The sequence below is a fragment of the Montipora foliosa genome, chromosome 3, assembly GCF_036669935.1.
Source record: "Montipora foliosa isolate CH-2021 chromosome 3, ASM3666993v2, whole genome shotgun sequence".
NCBI classification, from domain to species: Eukaryota; Metazoa; Cnidaria; class Anthozoa; order Scleractinia; family Acroporidae; genus Montipora; species Montipora foliosa.
The window spans coordinates 24,446,548-24,469,047 of NC_090871.1; the positions used below are offsets into that span (position 1 = coordinate 24,446,548).

At 39.9% G+C, this 22,500-nt stretch overlaps 3 protein-coding genes and 1 long non-coding RNA gene across 4 annotated transcripts in view; 1 reads left to right on the forward strand and 3 right to left on the reverse strand.

Moving 5' to 3' along the window:
• The window catches only part of LOC137997129 (tyrosine-protein kinase TXK-like), an 86,296-nt gene extending 84,662 nt beyond the window's left edge, over nt 1-1,634 (forward strand). The window contains exon 19 of the mRNA XM_068842916.1: nt 290-1,634. Coding sequence (XP_068699017.1) covers nt 290-376 — 87 coding nt within the window. The 3' untranslated portion in view covers nt 377-1,634. The remainder of the gene's footprint in view (nt 1-289) is intronic.
• Nucleotides 1,635-7,959: 6,325 nt separating this feature from the next.
• On the reverse strand, nt 7,960-10,396 carry LOC137994652 (uncharacterized). The gene is made up of 3 exons (XR_011122161.1): nt 9,940-10,396; nt 9,565-9,730; nt 7,960-8,384 (listed from the first exon to the last, which is right to left on the reverse strand). It is a non-coding gene; the product is annotated as an uncharacterized lncRNA (long non-coding RNA).
• A 10,605-nt stretch (nt 10,397-21,001) lies between these two features.
• On the reverse strand, nt 21,002-21,733 carry LOC137995448 (uncharacterized). Its single transcript, XM_068840997.1, has one exon. The coding sequence runs from the start codon at nt 21,731-21,733 to the stop codon at nt 21,002-21,004; it is 732 nt and encodes a 243-aa protein (XP_068697098.1).
• Nucleotides 21,734-21,896: 163 nt separating this feature from the next.
• Nucleotides 21,897-22,500, reverse strand: part of LOC137995449 (uncharacterized) — a 699-nt gene continuing 95 nt past the window's right edge. Inside the window, exon 1 of the mRNA XM_068840998.1 lies at nt 21,897-22,500. This exon is cut by the window's right edge and continues 95 nt beyond it. Coding sequence (XP_068697099.1) covers nt 21,897-22,500 — 604 coding nt within the window.

Here is a 22,500-nt window from a genome sequence, read left to right on the forward strand (position 1 = left end):
AACCTTCATTTTTCAGGTATCCATAGCGAGACGGCTAGTGAGGCCATGACCTCAGCTGACCATACCCTCGTAGCCTCATTGAAATATCTTCATTGTTGTATTAGTTTTTTTTTCTTGTTTGTTCTCGTGAAATTTTTCTTGCTTTTTTTCTTTTGTGTCTTTAAAGAGCAAATTAAATGGATTGTAGCACAATTGACATCCTCTTGAATGGTCACATTGAGGTATTATTCAATGGCTTGTCGTATTAACTGATATTTACAAAAAGGTGTCGTTTTTTTTTCTCTCTCAGGAACCGGACCACAGGCCAACCTTTGCTGAAGTCAACAGAAGTATTATTAAACTTGTATGTCGACAATGCGTCGAGATTTTCGTATGAAAAGAATATCAATCTCATTTAAGTAATTGGTTTCTGTGTAACGAACTGAGCATTAACCAGTGTACACCTGTTCACTGTAAAATTGACCTATAAGTGGTTCAATGGATTTGCCGTTGACTTCACACTTTTGTTTATAGGAACATTGTCGCCGTTTTACTTATTAGTGGATGACGTATAAATATGTAGACCGTGTTATCAGTCTTTAAGTTATGTTAATTAATGACAGTGCCATGGAGTATTTACATAATTCCGTCCATTTCCAGGCCATTTAATTAATTTAAAACCGAGCCTCTACAGCCAGTTATAAAGAAAGGTCGTTTCGAGTCATTTTTATTTTGGCTAATCCTGGTATATAAAGACAGTTCATTGTCGAAAACAGGGTCAAGAAGGCAAAAGCAAAGGAAAAAAGCGCGTTTTATTTAAACATTTACTATTTCAAGCAACAGTGACTTCCACAAAGTTCTGGAGGTAAAACGAATGTTGTAAGCAGCGGTTTATAAATTAGGCCCCATGTAAATAATCGGTCTATACTGTTTTTAACGTCTACATATATTTAATATGGCTCTGCGTGTATAAAGACATGTATATATATTCTTACTGAATTGTGGATAGAAAAGTAAGACATTTTTTGGTTCTTACTTAACCCATGTAGGTACGCTTTTACATCGGTGCAGGCGAAATACGCCAGTTTATATTTTTACTGAAATATAAACCACTGAGCTTAAAAGTACATTTGTTTTTTAAAGTGACCGAACCATCAAGTTGTCAGCTTCGTATAAGTATGTTAATTGTTCTCACTCTGGTCGACGTCCATGTGTTAGTAAAATATTTAAAAAAATCTTCGGCAATGAGTTCTTTAAAGTGTACGTGAACTCAAATGGTCTTTGATGTCTCTGCTCCACTAAAAGCAACGGTTACCATGATTTGCTATTTTCGACTGGAAATTATTTTTTTCCCACCCTGTAAGTAGCGCGCGCATTCTGATTCGTCAAATACCCAGTTATTTTTTTTCTCAGTGCTTGAGCGGGTGGAATTCAACAAGTCCTGCAAACTGATTGGTTTTGGGAGCAGGCGGAATTTTCTCATCCGTCCCGCTCACGGCGGGCGGAATCCTAGCATTTTTGCGTGGGATTGTGTGATGACCTTAATTCCATTTTTTTGTTGACACCGAATCCGTTTACATACAGAAGTTACTTTTTTATTAGACAAGAGGTTTGGAAATAAAATTCAAATAAAACTATTTCTCTTTGAAACGTTCAGTTTGTAGTTCGCTTAATACCGCATTCGCTATCAAGCGCGGTGCGAGTCAACAATTAAAAAAGTGATTTCAGAGAGGAAGGGAGAGAGAGAGGGGAAAAAAAGTTATTTACCAACTAAGGGTCGGTCCAGGGTTACATTTTTACAAACGTTGGCCATGTAGCACTTTATATTTCAACAGACTTAAGGACGGTGCCTATTATTGTTATTTAAGTATCTCGAGATACTTGGATTTCCTATCGGTGATGATTACTAATACAGCGATATTTTTGCGCGGTTTAAAATTATGCAGAGAAAGTAGATCTTAGTAAGTACTATTGGTGTCCAAAAAGAAAACTGGGGGCAACCATGCATTTTCAGAGATGATTGAGCTTTGATTTGAGAAAGAACGCCATACATGGCTTTGTATTTTGAAGGTCGTAACAAATACTGTTCATGAAATATCTTTGAAAAATGCGTGGTTACCCCCAATTGAGTGTCAAGTATTTATGAGTCAATGAGTCATGAGTCAATGAGTCAACGAGTTAGTGCAGTTAATTAAACCATAAAATGAAAGCTAAAATTTCAGAGAGTGCTTAGGCCTAATCACTGAAAGAGTGCTTAGGCTTAATCAACAAATTATTGCTATATTGACTGTGAGTGCATTGACTCATGACTCATTGACTCATTTGACTCATAAAACATGCGTTCTCCCCCCAATCTTCTTTTTCGATTTCAATAACACTTGTTAAGATCTACATTTCCTGCATAATCAGAATTTATGAAAGGTGGGATCTTTTTCCCAAACACATCAAGAATATCAAAACAACAGGTTAAAAATACTTTGGAATCTATCACCATTGAAGTAAGAACTCAAAAGACGTCTTATTCTTGCCGGTCTATACAGACCACCAAAGTTGACTAAAGACACATGGACATCTCAATTGGAACAATTAATGATGTCGATCAGCAAGCTTTCTGATGACTGCACCCTACTTGGTGACCTAAACTGCAACCTACTGAAACCTGATAAGGTGCCCAACTTGCATTAGGGAGACACTTGTTAAATTTCTGTGACATTTACAACATGAAATGTTTGATCGACTAGCCAACCAGGATTGCAAAGGAGAGTGAGACACTAATTGAAGTAATTTTAACATCTAAAAAGAACAAGTTCCTGTGCGCAGGTAATCTCGTACCCAGATCTCACTCTGTCATTGGAAATGTGAGATTTGGTAAAGTTCGACAATACACCATTTTTCATTGGCTACTAAAAAAAAAGGCGCGGCAATGCAATCTACGCTCTGATTGGCTTGTTTCGTGGCGCACTTCAGTGAAGGTTTGGTTTTCGCAAGCTTGTGTGCTGTTCTGAATAAATGCCAGTTTCCGACGCTGGAAAAGCTTTACACTTGAAGAAAATCATTTTAACAATTTGCGACATTTGTGCAAACGGTAACGACGAACGCCCCAAGTTCAGTTGTCGATCGTGTTACCAAAAACTAGTACAGTATGGTGTCCTTAGTCCGCGTACGGAGCCCTGTTAGTGCCACCTGCGTGTGTGTATATTTTTTATTTTTGATGGCGAGACTTTTTTACTTTAGGCGTGACTCTTGTTTCTATTTGTGTCAGTGGGGCGACTTTTTTTTAGCTGGCGCGCCTTTTTTTATTTGGCGCGCTTTTTTTCGTTTGGCACGACTTTTCTTAATTTGGCCCGACTTTGTTTACTTGGCCCGACTTTTTTTGTTTGGCGCGACTTTTCTTATTTTGGGCGCCGTTTTTTTACTTGGCGCGACTTTTTTGTTTGGCGCGAGTTTCTTATCTGGCGTGTCTTATATGCCGGCGCCTGGGTACGGACCGTATTTATTCCTTATTATAGTGTAATGAATATTGTAAGTAATAACCTATAAACCCTTGTATATCCCTGCATACACTTGTATACCTCTGTATACCCTCAAGAAAGGATGAGGAGAGAGAACGGATCCCCATGCCCCATCATAGTTTTTTAAAATCTATTTTTAATTTTTAAGTTCTCGTTCCTAATGCCCAATGCCAATTTCAATACGCAAATCTCTAGATTCTCAATTCAGCTAAATTCTTTCTCACGAACTGGATCACAAGTATGTAGAATGGAATTTTATTTCGGAAGACTCTTATCTAGAAACTTGCGAAATTATTCATAGAATAAAGCACTTTGTCAAATGATAATCTTAGTTCAATTAATCTACTTTAAATGCATTTAATGAATTCCCTATCACGCGGCTATTCCTCTGTTCTTTTATATATCGTCTCAGAGTTAATGAGTCAGGGTGAGTTTATCTTGAGTCTTTATATTTTCCTTTTACCTTGAGTTTTCTTAAAGTGCCCCTGTGATCAAAAGTACCACTTCCTTTTTTCCTTCAGATTTTGAAAGTGTGTTTGCTTAACACCTGACTGGCAAAATTTTGAGCTTTGATTTTTATCCAAAGGTCGTTTACTTTGAGTGTAAGTTTTGGATTTCACGGTCCGCCATTACTCACGTTCAAAACTGACCAATTGGACCTCAGACGGTTGGATCTAGGGAAAAGTGACGTCAGAGGCTCACTAGCTTAAAATTTCAGCGTGTGAACGCAGCTTATTATATATGAAAAGCGTGAGTTTAAAAGTCTGAAAGCCCAAAACCCCCGTGCTGCATGTTAATTCTGCGGCGTACACACGTATTGCATTCTTAAACTAGTGAGCCTTTGACGTCATTTTCTCCTCAATCCAGCTCTCTCAAGAACATAATGTTAGTAATGGCGGACCATTAAATTGGAAAATTACAGTTAAAATAAAGAGGTGTCTTTTTGAAATCAAGGCTTAAAACGTGGGTCACTTAGTGTTTTGTTAACATAGTTTTGAAATCCAAAGAAAAATATGAATTGATTTTTTGGTCACAGGGGCACTTTAACAAGCTATAGGCCACTTTGGAAAAACCATAATACTTTTTGTTTGCCCTCCAAATGTTGCATAAGCACTGATTCCAGCTGCTCTTGGGACTTCCAATGGTCCCAAGAGAAGACAAGAACTCTGCTTATGCAAAATTTTAAGGGACAAAGAAAGAGTATTATACTATTTTCGAAAGTGGCCTATTGAAGGTGACTGGTTAGGACCCGAAGATCTCGGTTTTAGTCACCCTTCATAGTATAGTCCACGGCTCAACTTCTCGGCTGCGCAAAGAAATAACCGTTTCCCTGTCAATTGAGGTGAACTTCGAAGCAGTATTTTTCGTACTACATGTTTACAGTAGTAAGTTACTTTTCTATTATTTCCAAAGTTTTGTGAGGCCGTTTCTTTTTCTTTTGCTCTTAAGTCAATATATAGCCTGCCGCGCAGACATTTTTGTGACTCGCCACGCGGTCTTTTCTTCGATGAGGAGGAAAGATTGCTTGACGAGTCACACTAGATTATTTACCCACTTCATTAAATACCTGCTTTCGTCAGTATTGTAGCTTACGGGAGAATGGTAGTTTTAAACGACAGTATTTTTTGGTAATTTTTTTTAAAGATGAGGTGCAGTAATTTATAAGAACAATTGGCCTCGTATTTGGAGAATGGAATCCACTTTCCATACTTGTCTTTAAAAAATCCGAAGACACTCAATGTAGTTTCAGATGAGTAACTTTTTCTGAATAAACAAACTGCACCACTGTCTCAGCTTATCACCGATTAAAAGATGTCTTTGAATTGTCTGCAGAGAGACCAAAATGGCAACCCGTCGTTCGAAGAGTCATTAGGGATGACGACCGCTTCGAAAACGTTGTCAGTCAAAAAAAAAAATTTGGAAAGTGTGCATCAACATTCCAGAAACAAAATTGAAGTGAACGGTGTTGATGCTTGGAGAAAAAAATGAAAATTCCTCAAATCCGCAGGCGGATCTAAAACAGAGGTCACATTCCACAGGTCAAGACTAGGCGTCTCGGCTCCAGTGATGAATAACTAAGCCAAGCGTTTCCCTTAGACCTGAAAAAAAACGTTTTTGGTGAGTTATTAGGGCTAGGCTCCCGGGAGGGGGGGAGGGAATGGGGGTACTCCCTATAATGGCCTATACGGGAAGCTGCGCCCGAAAGGGTACCTTAAGGGATTTCATGAGTCGAAGTATATGTAAGGGTAGAGAAATCTGTCATTAAGGTATTTAAAAGGCCCTTTCATTACAATATTTACTGTACTGATTTAATTTATTTGACGCAGCATGAAAATGACGGGAGGTGAATAAAGAAAACTGTTTTAGGTTAACATCTCTTCCAGTATTACTTTATTTTCTCCTGTAATATCCCTAAGGAACAAAACACAACATCTCCCCTAACGTCTAAAAGACAAAACAAAACAAAATCGAAATCAGTTTCTTAAATAAGTGTTCATGAGAGCTAATATCGTTCATTAACTTCATTCTAAGGGCTAGAAAGGGAATGCAGTGTTCTTAGGGTAAGTAGGTTTGTGAAAGGGGAACTATTTTCGAAGTTTCGAAGGCGGGGCGTTATCTTTACATGTCGTTTATTTTCCTTGTCTTACGTGAAGACGGTGTCAAAAGATCGAGAGACGGTTGGGCTGTTCATGGCAAAAAGTCACAGCAAATTACTTTCGAATAATAAGGGAAAACCAAAATTTATAAAGTTGTTTTGGTGTGAACTCTCACGGAGTCAGTAATCTTTATTATTTGCGAAAGTTGTAGAATTCCAAGAGCTCTTGAAACACACATAAACAATGTACTCTCTTCTCCTCTGTTGGGCGTTCTGGTTTGAAATGTGTTAAAATAACAAGAATGTCAGCTCCATTATGAAAATAAATGTTGACACCCAAAGTTTGAGGTAGCTTGCCTTTTTGTGGTTTAAAGCTTGTTGGCATGAACATGAACGAGCGTGAACGACGGGACAAAAACAGCAGCTTTGGCCAAAGTTATGGTCAAACAGCCAGAAAATAGTGAATTGGTAATTTTACCACGGGAAACGTTTTTAGAAATTGTGGAACGTTTGAAGATTCTGACAGAGAGTAAGTCAGCTTATCACGTGTATTCGTCCATGCATACTATTGAAAGCCTTCTTTTTGCTTTCGTGTATTTCGTGGAGCACCTCCCATTTGAAAATTACTTAGCTTACATGGTGTTAGCTAGCCTCCCACGCAGACGTCCTTAGGGTTTCGTAAATGCGTGACGAAACCCTAAGGACGTCTGAGTGGGAGGCTAGGTGTTAGCTTCAGGGAACGAGGAGTAAGATAGCGGGTTAAGGTTTTGAGTTTCAGCACATCCCCAAATACCAAGGGAGAACTAAAACAAATAACCACTGTCTAAGGGCATAGCAAGGTCTATGATTCCCAAGTTGTACTTGAACAAACTGCCATCTTGAACATTGTGCACATCTCTCATTCTGTAAGAATGATCTTATCACCTAAAAGCAAATTTAGCTCCCCCTTCTCTGTAATCATTTACAAAGAATCGGACTATTCAAGGTGAAAACTGATTACAAAATGACAACAGGAAATTAGTAAGTTATGACTAGACCAGGCCCAGGAAAAAAAGCGATGTTAAGAGTGACACACCAAAGAGTAAAAAAAAAATCTCGGTTGGTTTGGCTGTCGTGAGCGACAGATCCAAGTTTTGAAGCAAAACATTGTTAACCATACTCCTTTGCGGTGGTGAGCTCTTCGATGGCTCACTAGTCCAATCCGAGAGTGGCAGACTTTTGGTTATTTATCGCAGGGATAGGAACCTTGAGCTAACATGCGCTCCTTGCGGCAACGCCGACGTTCCTTCAGTTCTTCTATTCCAGCTTCCACTGGCTTTTGTCGTCTGCAAAAGCTTCAAAGTCAGTTTTGCCGCATTTGCTCGGCGAGCTCTTCAATTGATCTTTAAAACGCTTCTTAGGGCCGATTTACACGATACGATTTTGTCGCATGCGACAAGCTCACGACAGGCCTACGACATGACTTACGATTGTCGCAGCGTTTTAAAACATGTTTTAAAATGCTGCGACATTTTTTCTGACGTACACAACAATCGTAAATCATGTCGTGGGCCTGTCGTAAGCCGTTGTCGCATGCGACAAAGTCGTACCGTGTAAATCGGGCCTTAGGAGCACCAACTTTACGAGCACCATCAGATATGTCGCTGTAGAAAAGGGCACGTGGTAGTCTCTCTGCACTCATACGAACAACATGCCCTGTCCACCAAATACGAGCTTCCATTATGTAGGCCTCAATCCCGCGCATATGACAGGGAGATTCCTTTTTTGATATCAAGCTCCAAGCTTTTTAAACTTTTACAAGTACAGAACTAAAATATAATTTAATTTATTAGTCCTTCGGTAGTATAAGATATGAGGAAGTGGTCAAAAAACTGTATTCACAATAAATAGATATCAAAAACTTAATGATAACAAGTTTTTTTCTTCATATCAACTTGCTGGTCACCTTACTAAGGCTAGGACATGCAACATTTCATATCACTCCAACTTAAGTGTACATTGAATTTATAAGCCAAAAAAAAAAAAATCCCATTTGTATGAGCGGCGGCCTGATAGATTCAGCACATCTGTCAATTTTACTGCAAACAAATTAATTATCTATGAGTGTTCAAGATTCCAATCATAATTCAGAACTGGATAATATACAAAGAGCTTCAAATATGGTTGTTTCACATAACCATTCTTCCCGTTTGTCTTCATTCACTACTGGTTCTCAAGGTAACACCTTTCCTCAAAACTTGACCTCTCGTCCATCACTTCTGTCCATTGTTCCTTTTCTTGAGCCACTGCACGTCTCTCTAAATAGCAGAGAACATGCTGCCAGTTCTTTTCATCCTCATTTTTAATTCTGTGTATGAAACACTATTTTCAAGAAGCAAGCTTACCGACAAACCTAAGCTATGGAGAATTATGTTATACTAGAACTTGTTTATGGATGCTGGACACTTTTTGAGAAATTGTGATGAGGAAATTCTACAAATTAAAAACATTCTTCTAGATAACTACATTCCCCTTGTCCTTTCAATTAACAGCCTAACCTTCAAACTAAATAATAATTTGCAGAGTACTTCTGATCATCGGCCTCAGAATGCACATCTGAGCAGACGTCACTACAACAAAGCACTACTGGTGTGGATAAACATGTGTTCTCACTAGGTGAACACTCACCTCTAATTTATAACCTCATATGTAACTATATCACAGTGGCTGTATTTTTATGAATATCCAATGGAAAACACTCATAGTAATCAGTTTTTCTGTGCACACTCAGACAAACCCTATTGTGGGTCTTACAAAATCTTAATGATCAGCAGACTGTGCTCTGTGTGCTATGGCATGCACAACTTTTCTCGGCCAAATAACTCACAAAACCAAGCCCAACTGAACAAAGGGCCTTTGTGGCATTTGAGACCTTATTTTATTTTACTTGAGATTTCCTTAAATTTAAGCATGCCACCTACAAATCCAAGGCCAAATTGAAAACTTTTTTTGTTAACAGTTCCCTTAGCTGGACTGCCAAAAGTATCAAGGAATTTAAGGGACGCAAATTCCCATTTTTTGTTGTTTTGCTTGCTATTCAGTTGGCCACTTTTGGTTGAACAGAGCGCATGGAATGAAAGGGATCATTTGGTTCGAAGTTTAATAATGAACACAAAAGCTGTACTTTCGATCAGCTTCGAAGGATGGCATAATGACCGAAACCACCTACCTTGTAAATTGCTTGAACTAAGAGCGCACATGTTTTAAGCTCACAGAGCTTTTTAACGAAATCTGGCTAAATGACTATTGTTATGAAGGCATTTTTTGGTGAAAAGATATTTTAAAAACGAAGCTTGACTCATTTTCTTCACGAATTTACCCTTCGTTAAGAGAAACCAGTGCAGCTAAACACTAACATGAAACAGAAAAAAAAATCGTACAAAAAATAATTTTGTTCAAAGTAAAGCATTTGCAGCAGCGAAACTGTCAACAAATTACCTGTGTTTTGCAAGGTACACTAACGGCAAATGACCAAGGATTGCGGAGATCCAAGTCTAGGAAAGTATGCCACAATTCGTCAAATGCGAATACTCAAGTAGTGCAGACGAAGAAAACGTTGATCTTGAACCCTGCACATTTTTTTACGACCCGTAACTGTATACCGCTAAAAAAAGAAAGGAATGAAAACGTTGACAATACCAATTTTAAACTTCGGGGTGGGGTTAAAACTTTTGACCAAATTGACTCTCAAGTTTCAAATAAAACACTCTCAAGTCAAGATTTAGCCTCAATTATTTACACTGAAACTAAGAGACGCTTTCATCAAATCATTCTGCAATAACAAAAACACAACTTCGACTCCTTGAAACTTACCTCGTTTAATTAATTGATTTCTCTCTTAGCCACCTTGATTGAAAGAGGAAGCTCCGTCACTCTGCTGTGCGCCACATGAAAAAAAGAAAAAAAAAACGTTTTGTTCAGACTTTGATCTCCAAATCCCGCCAATCGTCGGAAACGGCAGCAAATACTGCAAAAGCTCTCAGTGATAGAACTGTTGTTGAACTAATAAACTTTCTCTCACTCTTTTTTGAACTTTGTTTCTAAAGCGCCGATCTTCAATTATAAATACCGCACAACACACCGCGCAAAACAAAATGGCGCCACACTGTGTTCGATCTTCAATGCCTCGCTCACGCGCAGACAGAATGCCCCTCTGATGACCCTCTGCTCAAATAAACAATCTCGATCGCTATGTGCTTCCAAAATCTGCTACGCCATCATGTTTTGAAACGGTTCCCAGTCTCTCAGCCCCGTACGTGGGCTGGCACTCCTGACTAAACATACAAAGAAAAAAAACGTTTAGAGTGAGTCTACAAAAATGGTAAAGCTAAAATCTGCATAACTAGAATCTCGACAGAACTTCAATTTTACGCAATTGCCAATACCGATTAATATGTATTTTCTGATCGAAAAATCATCGCATTTGAGAAAGCAAGACAGGCCGTGGGTGCACACTGCTCTTTCAAGGCAAGCAACACGTTGCGACGAAGGTCTAACGCGCCAAACGTGAGCTTACTGATTTCCCTTTGGTGGTGGATTGTTGTTTCCTCAAACGTGATGATCTTTTGCATAGAAATCTTCTTATATCCGCCCTTCCTATAAATGGCTTTCATTTCGTTCTCCTTCATAACATATTTTTGAGATTCCTTCCTACTATAAAATCCAACTGTTATCAAACATAGTTGCAGAGTTGCAAACTTTTTTGTTAATCAGCCAAACGATCTGTTACATGAGCATGATCTTGGCAGCAATCCTGATCCTGAATCGATTGATCCTAACTTGACAAGTGAAAGCGCCCTAAATATTTCATATATAACTAATAAAGAAGTCGCTGAGATCCTAGTATCTATACCACCACACAAGGCTACAGGAGATGACGGTATCAGTGCTAAGCTATTAAGGATTGCGGCAAACTCTATATCAAACTCTTTGCGTAGGCTGATCAACCATTGTATAGTTACTGCGACATTCCCTTCTAAATGGAAAATCGCTAAAGTGACTCTGATTTTTAAAGGACAAGGAAGTAAGGACGACTTCTCTTTTGCCTATTCTTTCCAAAGTATTTGAGAAGCATATCTGTAAATCTTTTTACGAACATTTAAAGAGCAACGACATGGTTCATAAACTCCAGTCTGGATTTAGGAAATCACATTCAACAGAAACGGCGTTGATACGTCTGGTGGATCAGCTCTTTTTCGGTCTTGATGAAAACAAAGTAACCGGGCTCGTTTTCATAGATTACAAGAAAGCATTTGATTTAATAAATCATGGCATACTCCTAGCAAAGCTACGTGGTTATGACATTGGTGAGAGAGATCTAAAACTTATTGGCAATTATTTAACTCGACGTTCTCAATATGTAAATATTGATGGAACACTTTCTCAGTCCAAGCCTGTTCACCTAGGAGTACCTCAAGGATCTGTTCTTGGGCCGCTCTTATTTCTTGTTTTTATAAATGACCTTCCGACCACAGTTGGACACTCTGTTGTCGATATCTATGCTGATGATACGACGTTGAGCTACTCAAGTGACGTTAGAAATGCACCTGACACTCTATCTACAAGTCTTCACAGGGATATGGATGAAGTTGTGAGATGGTCAAATGAAAATAAGACGATCCTTAATGGAAGTAAGACCAAATGCATGATGGTTACTGGTAAAAGACTTGCTAAAAACAAGGAAGAAGACCAATTGTTACTAAAAATTAATGGAAAAAGGCTGGAACAAGTTACGTCTCAAAAGCTTTTGGGGGTTATCATTAATGACAAATTAAATTTTGACCATCACATTGAGGAACTTTGCAAAAAGATATCCCAACGTATAGCAGTATTAAAGAAAATAAGATGTTTCATGCCACTGAAACAAAGAATGCTGTACTATAACTCAATGATCAAACAAGTAATGCTCTATGGTTCAAGAATATGGACCTCTTGCACTATTGATAGCCTAACTGAAGTGTTAAAGTTACAAAACGTGCAGCCCGTGTAATACTAAATACAGACACTAGAGACAATAGTGTTGAGCTATTCACTAAGTTAGGATAGTTTCCCTTTTATGATGAGGCGAAGATCATAAAATGTTTGCATGTTTTTAGACGACTAGTTGGGGATAGCCCGTCTTATATGAATAGTTTATTAACAAGAAATGCCGATGTACATAGTAGGGAAAGCAGACATGGGGATTTTAATTTAGTTTGTCCACTCCCCACCCCGTCGTTTTGTCACGAGGCCCATACCTATCCCACGCTCTTCCAATATGGCGTCTGATAGTGTTTCGTGGCGACACAACAACTACCGCCTGCAAGCAGGCTAGCCATATCTCGTTGACTGGTCAGTTTTTAGACCGAAAAACTGTGGGAAAACCACATCTAGAAACTATTCTTCTGTTGTTTCCGTTCCGCTAATTGTAGTTGTGGTAACGCTGGTTTCTGACTGGTTCCCAAAATTTAGAAGTGTGAATCGAAATTAGCCAGTCAATGAAACCTGATTACAGAATGAATTTCGTCACTTTAATATCGTAAACGATATGCAATGGCGAAACGTAAGCGAAAAGAATTGACTTTGCAAGAAAAGGTAGAAGTAATAGATTTCAAAAAAAAAAAAAAATCCAGCGACAAATTGCAGATTAGTTTTCAGATCCAATCCATCCTCCGTGATCAACAAAACCTGCTCGATAAATTCACGGTTAGTGGAAATACTTCCAGCAACAGATTTCAAGACATCACATTGGCAATGTTGGAGTGGTTCAAAAAGGCTAGAAGTAAGAAAATTTGTGTTTCGGGACCAATTTTACAGCCTGTGCCGTAGCCGCTCAAATGGGCATGGAGCAAGAGTTTGAAGATTCAAATGGATGGCTAGAAAAATTCAAGATCCGATACAACATTAAAGGGAATGAATGTGAGTGGCGAATCGGGAGAAGTATACGAGGAAACATTTCAGTCTTGGAATGAGCGGTTACCAGTAATATTCGCAAGTTACAGCCCCAAAGACATTCTTAATATGAATGAGACAGGAAAATTCTACCGTGCGTTACCAAACAAATCCCTTTCTGAAGCAACAAAGCAGTGCAGAGGTGGCAAACAATCCAGGGAGAGGATTACATGTGCGTTCTTTGTAAATGCCGCAGGGGGTAAAGAGAAACCGATAGTAATCGGAAAGTCAGCAAATCCCCGTTGTTTCAAAGGCATCAAAGATGCACTTACTTTCATCAAAAAAAGCTTGGATGGATTTCGATATCCTGGAACAAGCCTTGACAAAACTGAATCGGAAGTGTCAGCGTGAAACTCGAAGTGTTCTCTTGCTACTCGATAATGCACCCTTGTCACTAGGCATTTATAGATTATGCTAGTAAAAGTGGCATATTATGCTAGTAGCATTGCTTTTTTTTTGGCCAAATTATGCTAACATTATGCTCTTTTTTTCCAAATTATGCCACCGTTTTTTTAAATTATGCTCTTTGAAAAAATGCAAATAAGTGCAAAATATATATTTTTTAACTAGAAGCCGTTCGTCTACAGGAAAGAAACGCAACAAATCCACAATTAATTTCAAATAAAGATGTGGTTCAGGTTAACATGCACACTAGTACTAGATAAATGTGACTTCCGGTTTCGGTGCACCTCAGACCCGGGCTCAGTGCTTCACAGTGAACTACAAATGCTACTAGTTTAACTAAAACTTTAAATATCGATTAAGGTCACCAAGTGCTTAGGACTAGAGACAAAAAATTATGAAATAATAGCATCAAAAATGATCTGATAACTATCAAAATGCGCAAATTATGCTAGCATTGCTACTTGGCAGAATTTATGCCAGTTTGCTCGAATTATGCCAAAAATTATGCTAGCATAATCTATAGATGCCTACTTGTCACCCATACGACATGAAAGGCAAATATCCGAAAATTAATTGTGTATTTTTTCCTCCGAATTGCACATCGAGGCTCCAGCCTTTAGATTTGGGGATTATTAAATCATTCAAGCTAAAGTACGCAAAGCTGATGATGACTCAGGTGGTCAGCCTAATTGATGACTGTGAACGTACTACAGGCCATTAGATGGATAGGAAAGGCCTGGGAAGCCATAGAACCATTCACTATAATCAAATGTTTTGCTAATGCGGGAGCGCTAGACAAAGAGAGAAAAGTAGTTGACGCTGTAGAACCGCCGAATGACGAGGACCCATTTGCAGACCTGGAAGATGAGGTTTCTCAGACTGAGATGTTACTGAACGAGTCATGTGGTGACACTGCTGTGTTAGCACACGAAGCTATTGCAAACGAAAGTCTTCTTCCAGTCTGTCAAGAGTTAGGTGAAAACTGGGAGGAAAGGTTCCTATCAAGTTTGTCATCAGACTCAAATGGTGACAATGAAGGTGCAGACAGTGACGATAAAGAGATCTTGGAGCTGGTGATCTTCAAGCGCCAGAGCCGCTAAAAGTGAAGTCATATAATGAGGCTTCCCTGGAAAGTAACCATGTTTCTGATTTTTTTCCTGCACAAGGTGAATCAAATTTCGCTGGTGAGTTATGCAAGATTATTTCAAAAGCTCAGTCGTTGTATGTCAAAAAACGACTAGCGAATGCTGTTCAGAAAAACATTACAGACTTCTTCGACGCAAAATGAATCAATAACAAAGAACTTTCATTAAATACTCTACTGTATGCTAGTGTTCGCCTCACTTGTTACTGTTCTGTTATGTTACTGTTCGGAAACTGTATTATAGTTTGCCATATGTTTGTGGAATTGTGCGACTTATATTGTAATGATTTTTACTGTCCATAGACAATTTAAATGCACCTCAAAGACTTGTTTAGGCACGTTTTGACTTAAAGAACACTTAATCCATCAATGGAGCCTTTAAAGTGACGTAATATTCATGACCTCTATACAAAGGACACCTCTCTAATACGAACAGTTTGCTCTGTCCCTTCGGTGTCCATATTAAAGAGGATCAACTGTAGCATACAAGACGAGCTACACTCTTCTACCGCTGTCCCATAAACGCGTGTGCTCGATCCTCGATCAACGCCTTCGATGTAGCTTCACCCACAAGCGGCACTGTAACGATAGGTTTGATTGTCGTCAGAAGGCCGCTGATTACCCCCAGTCGTGCTAATTTTTGTCACCGCCGGTGCACGGCAGTTTGGACGAGCCTATTTCAAAATTTCCAAAAGGCAAGCGAGCTCGGAAAGAAAGCTTTGCGGCGAACGATATTTGAATGGAATTGCGTAGCGAATGAATCGACAGGCAACTGCAAAATCTCCTTTTATTAAAAGGAGAAATCGAGGCCGGAGGTTATTTTCCAGCGGAATTTATTGCCACAAGCGATAACCACTCCTAAAAGGTCCGTTCAGCCTTGTCTTTCTCTTAGCAGTGGTTACACCAAATTAATGCTAGTTTGCCGAAAACGCTTCCAAACGGTCTGAGACGCCTGCAAACAACATAGAATACATCGAGGCAACAAGGTGAGCCAATTCTATTCACAGGACATTGCATTTTATTCCGTTCGAAGCAAAGCCGGTTGAGTGCGCATGCCCATTAGGCTTTAAGACATTATGTTAGCATTATTTGAGCACTATGATAGCATGGCAAAAGCATCGAAAATAATGTCAGCATTTTAGAAATAATGTTGTATCATTAAAAAGGAAGAATTTGTCTTAAGTGATGAAATTCACTGACAAACAGTCAAAGATATATGTTTCTGAGTTTTCTACTTTCTAGCCAAAACTAGATAGAGTTCAGCGTGCTGCAGCCGCCGCAAACAACAAATAAGTACAGAATAAAAAAGTTGAGATTTACAAACAACAAGAAGAGAGAATACTCAACAAAAAAAAATGCGCAATTTACATATTAATTTGTGACGTCAACCCCGGTAACGAACCCATTCTCCTTCTTCCGCGTAAACGTGGAAAAAAAAGGGCGGTCTTGCTAGAACACACAGCAATTCTCAAGAAACTCTAAAGAACCTTGCCTCTCAATTTGATTTAATAGACGCGTGGAGAATAATTAACCCCGATAGTCGCAAATACACTTGGCGTCGGAGAAGGCCGGAAATTTCATGCCGTTTACACTTTTTTCTTGTAAGCCAAAGTCTGATGTGCAAAGTTAGGGACGCAAATATCACAGTCGGCTACAAAACTGATCACTCATTAATAGACCTGCGCGTCGCCTTTCATTCCAACTCTAAAGGCCCGGGTTTTTGGAAACTCAATACTTCCTTCCTGTTCTCACTGGGGCCATCTCGTACAAACGCAAACAATAGCAGGTTACGAGAGCTGCTACACTACTTACAAACGCCCCAAATCCCTTCGGGATTCAACGATAAAATTCCCACGCGCTCATGGTCTCCTGGGTGTTCTGTTTCACACTGCATATTGTAAAATATTGAGTGGATTGGATTTGTAAAACATGGACTAGATTTGTAAAACATAAATTTGTAAAATATGGATTTGTAAAAGGTGGATTTGTAAAATATGGATTTGTAAAAGGTTGATTTGTAAAACATGGACTTGTAAAAGGTGGATAAAATAAAATGAAAATAGAATAAAATAAAATTATTAAAACGAACATGGAATAGACAAAGAAATCAACAAATCAGCAGTCGAACTATGCTATCATGTTTCTATAAATCCACCTTTTACAAATCCATGTTTTACAAACCCAGTCCATTTCTTTTGCCCGGTCATCGCTGCGCATCTTCGAAGATTTTCTTCGTTTCTTCGTTCTCCATGTAGGCATTTATAGATTATGCTAGTAAAAGTGGCATATTATGCCAGTAGCATTGCTTTTTTTTTGGCCAAATTATGCTAACATTATGCTCTTTTTTCCAAATTATGCCACCGTTTTTTTAAATTATGCTCTGTGAAAAAATGCAAATAAGTCCAAAAAATATATATTTTTTAACTAGAAGCCGTTCGTCTACAGGAAAGAAACGCAACAAATCCACAATTAATTTCAAATAAAGATGTGGTTCAGGTTAACATGCACACTAGTACTACAATAGATAAATGTGACTTCCGGTTTCGGTGCACCTCAGACCCAGGCTCAGTGCTTCACAGTGAACTACAAATGCTACTAGTTTAACTAAAACTTTAAATATCGATTAAGGTCACCAAGTGCTTGGGACTAGAGACAAAAAATTATGAAATAATAGCATCAAAAATGATCTGATAACTATCAAAATGCGCAAATTATGCTAGCATTGCTACTTGGCAGAAATTATGCCAGTTTGCTCGAATTATGCCAAAAATTATGCTAGCATGATCTGTAAATGCCTATCTCCATGCCGGACCAAGTTCCTGTTGTTCCTGCGGATGGGGCTTTTGCAGCGTCCGTTGACCCTCCAGTTGTCGCGCCTCCGGCTCCTGCCGTCGCTGCCGGTGACAACAACGCACAGAACGCTAACGGCAACGTGGTTCCTGCGCCCCAACCTGCAGCTCCGGAGGTTAGTGTTTCTCTTGTCCTTGCATTCGTTTAGCTTGGTTCTCGCTTCCGTGTTATTTGTTTTAGTTTTCGCGTTTGTGCTACTAATTTAGTTTTCGCATCTGTGTACAGGTTTACAATTCTCGCGTCTGTGTTACTACTTTCGCTTTAGTGTTACCACTTTAGTTTTGGCGCCTGTGTATCAATTCAGTTTTCCGTCTGTGTGGCAAGTTTAGTTTTCGCGTCCGTGTTACCGATTTAGTTTACACATCTTAGTTCTCCGTCTGCGTGACAAGTCTGTGTTACATATTTAATTTTCGCGTCTGTGTGACAAATTTTTGTTTTCCGTCTGTTTGACAGCTTTAGTTTTCCGCCTTTGTTACAAGTCTGTGTGGCAAATTTAGTTTTCGCGTCTGCGAGACAAGTTTGGGTTTAAGTAAAGTAACCATACTTAACGTCGATAACTCGTAACAGTAATTCAACTGTCAAACCTGAGGTCGACGGTGCGCTCATTTTACTCTCCACTCTCCATCAGTGCTCCCTTTTACGGGTATTTAAAGCTACTTAGCTACACGGAAAGGAAAGAAGTCGAAACAAGGATGCGAGATCCGGGAATCAAACTCAGGACCTCTTGCACCAAGGCCGCTCACTAACTGACTGTACCATCCTTTCGCGTCTGTGTGACAAATGTAATTTTCGCGTCTGTGCGACAACTTATGCACCTATAAATGTTAAGCTGCTGGGATGGGGCGTAGGCGGGGGAGTTGAACTCAGATCAGTTCTTCTGTTCAAATGCCCGGCTCCAGGGAAGTCATCCTGGGTCACAAAAATTCAGATTCCTCACCTCACGGGCACCCGGAGCTTAGAACGATCTGCCACGTGTTCCAGAGCGTCAACATCCACGAACTCCTGCCATTCGTCTTCGAATTGCTGAACCAAGATTTCGTCGTCAATATCAATTTTGAATTCTGTTTTCACCGTATTGATAAAACTCTCACCAACTACCAGAGCCTTACGGCTCTCGACGTACTGAACAAGATCCTAAATAGTAAATTTAATTGAATACATTTATTATGCTTATGAATTCAAGCAAGAATACACAAGTTGCACGAAGAAAACTCATGAATATTCAAACATATGGAAAAAAAATATGCACCAGAACACGACGGAAACAAAAGCTTTTCTATTGTATTACATCTCAACCTTGTTAAAAAGATTCGATGACCTTTGTCTTACAAAATATAGAGCAGCTTTCACTCATGGCGTTGAGGGAATCGCAAAGAATCGGTTTGCTTCTAGTGACTTCTGGGTAATTCCAAAATGGGGGTACTATTTTTCAGTCTTTCTCGGTCATTCAAGAAGGCGATCAGCCAAGATGGCGTCAGTGGACCCCACTCTTCTAACGGTTAAAGTCAAAAGTTTCGACCCCCGGAACTTAACGAATGATCAAAAGTCTCTACCACGGGCAAACTTGTAACGTCAAATCCTTGGAACAACTGTCAGACCACGCTAGGGAGGTGAACCACCCTCCAATCATTAAACAGTGTCGCCCCGTCGCAAACTCCAACTCACTTGCTGAAGTGGTGCTGCAACTCTTTGGGGATAAGGAGGAAAGAGATGTGGCTTCCCAGATCCGAAAGATTTTTAAAGGTCACTCTTCTCCTAGAGGTTCAGCTCCAGGACAGGCCTTCGATTTTTGGAGAGAAAATTCCGACGCCCCGCGTCCAGGAGCCTATCCCGGAAGTTCATTTGGTCGTGGTGGACGTCTCACGCCACAGTACTACCGGCCCGGAACCTTTCCTCGGCGCTGTTTTAATTTCAGAAAAGTTGGTAATTTTGCTAGGAATTGCCCATTAGTCTCCGAAGCTGTTAAAAAGTGACCTTTTTTTTTTGCTATATATTGGAGTCTCCGTGCCTTTCATCGTTTGCCTTATTAGTTATCTCGGTGTTCTTCTGTACTGAAGTCCGCCACATTAAAGTTTGCTTTGTCTATTACTTTGTGTTTGTTAAGCTCACCGCTGGTATGCCTTCGAAGGGGTCTTCTTATGCCCTTAATTGCTCTGTCCCTGGACGGGGTATTTCGGGGCTGCTTCGCGGTTGGCTTTTCCCCTTTTCTATATTGTGTTTCATTGGCGCTTTTTTCGTTGCCCTTTTTGTTTTAGACGCCCCCATGCAAGAAACCTCGCTATGATTTTCGCCCGGACGAAGTCTCTTCAAATTTTGTTCAGTGGTGCAATTGGAAAGAGGAAAAGCCTCGCGTTGCAGGCCCGAACCCCTCGCCCTACATGGTTTCCAAGGTTGTAAAGTTTGCAATAAAGATTTTTGAGTGACGGGGAGAGTTACGGTCTTCCGTGTATTTTGTTGGAACCTTACCGCCCTGCCTAGCTTTCGGGAGTAACAGCCGTGGGGCTCACTTCTTCCCATATCTTATCCTTGCCTGGAGCGTTTGGGAGTGAGGGCTCCCAGTGGGAATTTATTACTATTCTCCCTGGGGCCATCTCGTACAAACGCCCCAAATCCCTTCGGGATTCAAGGATAAAATTTCCACGCGCTCATAGTCTCCTGGGTGTTCTGTTTCACACAGGTTTTGTATAAATAGGCCTGTTTTGGCCTGGTTAATTATCTTTTCGTTAAACTTTCGCCAGGCGTTAGCTTGGCGTCCCTCCCTCCTCCCTGCAGCGACGAACCCTGTTGCCATCCCAGTTAGCTCCCGCTCCTTTTCGCCTTTGGGCTAACTTCTTCCCATAGCTTATCCTTGCCTGAGGCGTTTGGGAGTGAGGGCTCCCAGTGGGAATTTATTACTATCTGAAATGGACTATGTTAATCAAATTCGAACTGTCATCAAGGAAACACACGAAAACTTTTGAAATGATGATGCTTTTAACGATGCTTTGCTGTGGGAGGTGCTAAAACTTAAGGTGAAAAAATACCAAATTCTTTTCTATTTAGAGAAACGACATTATATGCAAGGTGCTATCACTCAACTGAAAGTAGATAGCAACAAGTTTATTACAACGGATCGTGAAATCAAACCACTGTGAAGCCTTTTATCAAAGCCTCTACACTTCCAAAATCGTCCCCCCTAGCGAAGAGTGTGATACGGCTCCGATGGACTGCCTGCTGAATTCTATAAAGTTTTTTGGAACGACATCGCCGACTATTTTCTCAAGTCAATCAATTATCAAAATTTATGAACTGTTTTCGAGATTTTCCGAGTTTAAAATGTTTATAAAAATCGACGTTTCGATCAGTTTTACTGGTCTTCTTCAGGTTGTTAAAAAATTTTTGAATATGACGGATCGTTTTTTGATGTTCAACTTGATAACCGCACATGTCGTTTCGTGACCATTACACGACGTAAATGATGTTAAAATGCCTATCAAGTACTTTCTATGCTAACTCGTTAAGAAGGAGTTTAGCATTGGTTTCCATGTATCAACGTGGTCAAAATTGTTAAGGACCCTCATTCCGTAATGTCTGTCGTAGTGACTCAATTCCTTCAAGAACTTTCCTTTGCTTAAATCCTCTCTCCCTTGCTACGATTTCTGCGTTCTCCCAGTCAACACCACTTTGGCACTCCATGGTGTGTCGTGCTAGGCCTCCATCCTCTTTTCCTACTGGTTTTTTGGCTGACAGAGTGTTTCCTTTACGGAGGTCTTCATTTGTTAGTCTGACTTTATGCATGTGTTCTTTCTTCCTTGTCTGGAAGAGGCGCCATGTTTCTCCCACATACACAGTATTCTGGCAAGCACAAGGAATCTTGTATACAACGCATATCTGCCTTTCACCAAGTGGTTCTTGACACGTGAGCTTAATTTCTTTTATCTTTCTTCCATGTTTGAAAGCAACTCGACAGGAGTGCCGGTTAGCAGTTCTCCAGAACTGTTCACACACCCCTTTAAAATATGGTATAGTCACGACTCCACGGTCCTCTTGCTCTTCTTGCTCTCTTTTGTCTGTCTGTTGAGGTCTTGGTTCCATAAATCGTCTCACGGTTTCTCTGGGGTACCCATTCGCTACAAACACATCCTCGATGTTTTGTAGTTCCTCCGCTAGGTGATTGTCATCACATAAAGCCGTCGCTCTCGCCCTCTCTTCTTTACATTTATTTTTGTGTGAGTCTTCTTGTAATGGACAGAGTACATTATCTTCTTGGTCTTTCTTTCTACAGTACCGGTAAAACATCTCCTTCCTGGTTTTCCTTTGGAAATACAATTACTCCTGATTCAATAGTATTGAGATGATCTAGTATCTCTTGAGCTTCTCCTTCCTTCCACGTGGTCTCACTATCATCCACGTACCAGAACCACTTGTATAGGGGGTATGAAGACGTTTCCATAGCTCTCAGTTAGAAGTTCTCCATGTATATGATTGCAATTTCACCCGTGGCACCAAGGCCTATTGGTCCACTGTCCAAATCAAAATGGCTTCCTCCGTATTCACAATAAGTCAGATCAAACGTCCACTTTAACAACTCCATTATTGATGTTACACTCATTGTGGTTGTTTCTCCAAGATCTTCATTCTCATTTAACAATTTTTCCACTAACTGCAACGCCTTGTCAATAGGTATCGAAGGGTACATGTTCTTAACATCGTAGCTGACCAGGATCTCATTTCTCTCAACTCTCCAATTCTTGATTTTCTCTTTAAGTTCCCTGGAATTCTTGACATAGAGGCCACGTCTCCCTTGTACAGTTCTTAAAATTGGGATCAGGGTGTTTGAAATCTTCTCAAAAGGGGATCCTACCATTGACACAATCGCTCTCATTGGTACTCCATTTTTATGGACCTTTGGCAGTCCAGTCAATCTAGGTGCATGGCAATTCTTTGGTTTTAAACGGTTGCCTTGATCTTCTGTTAACTTCTTTCTGTTGACTATTCTGTCTATGACCTTTGCTCCATCACGACATACCTTGTCTGTTAAATCCCAATCTTCTCCTGCTCTTATT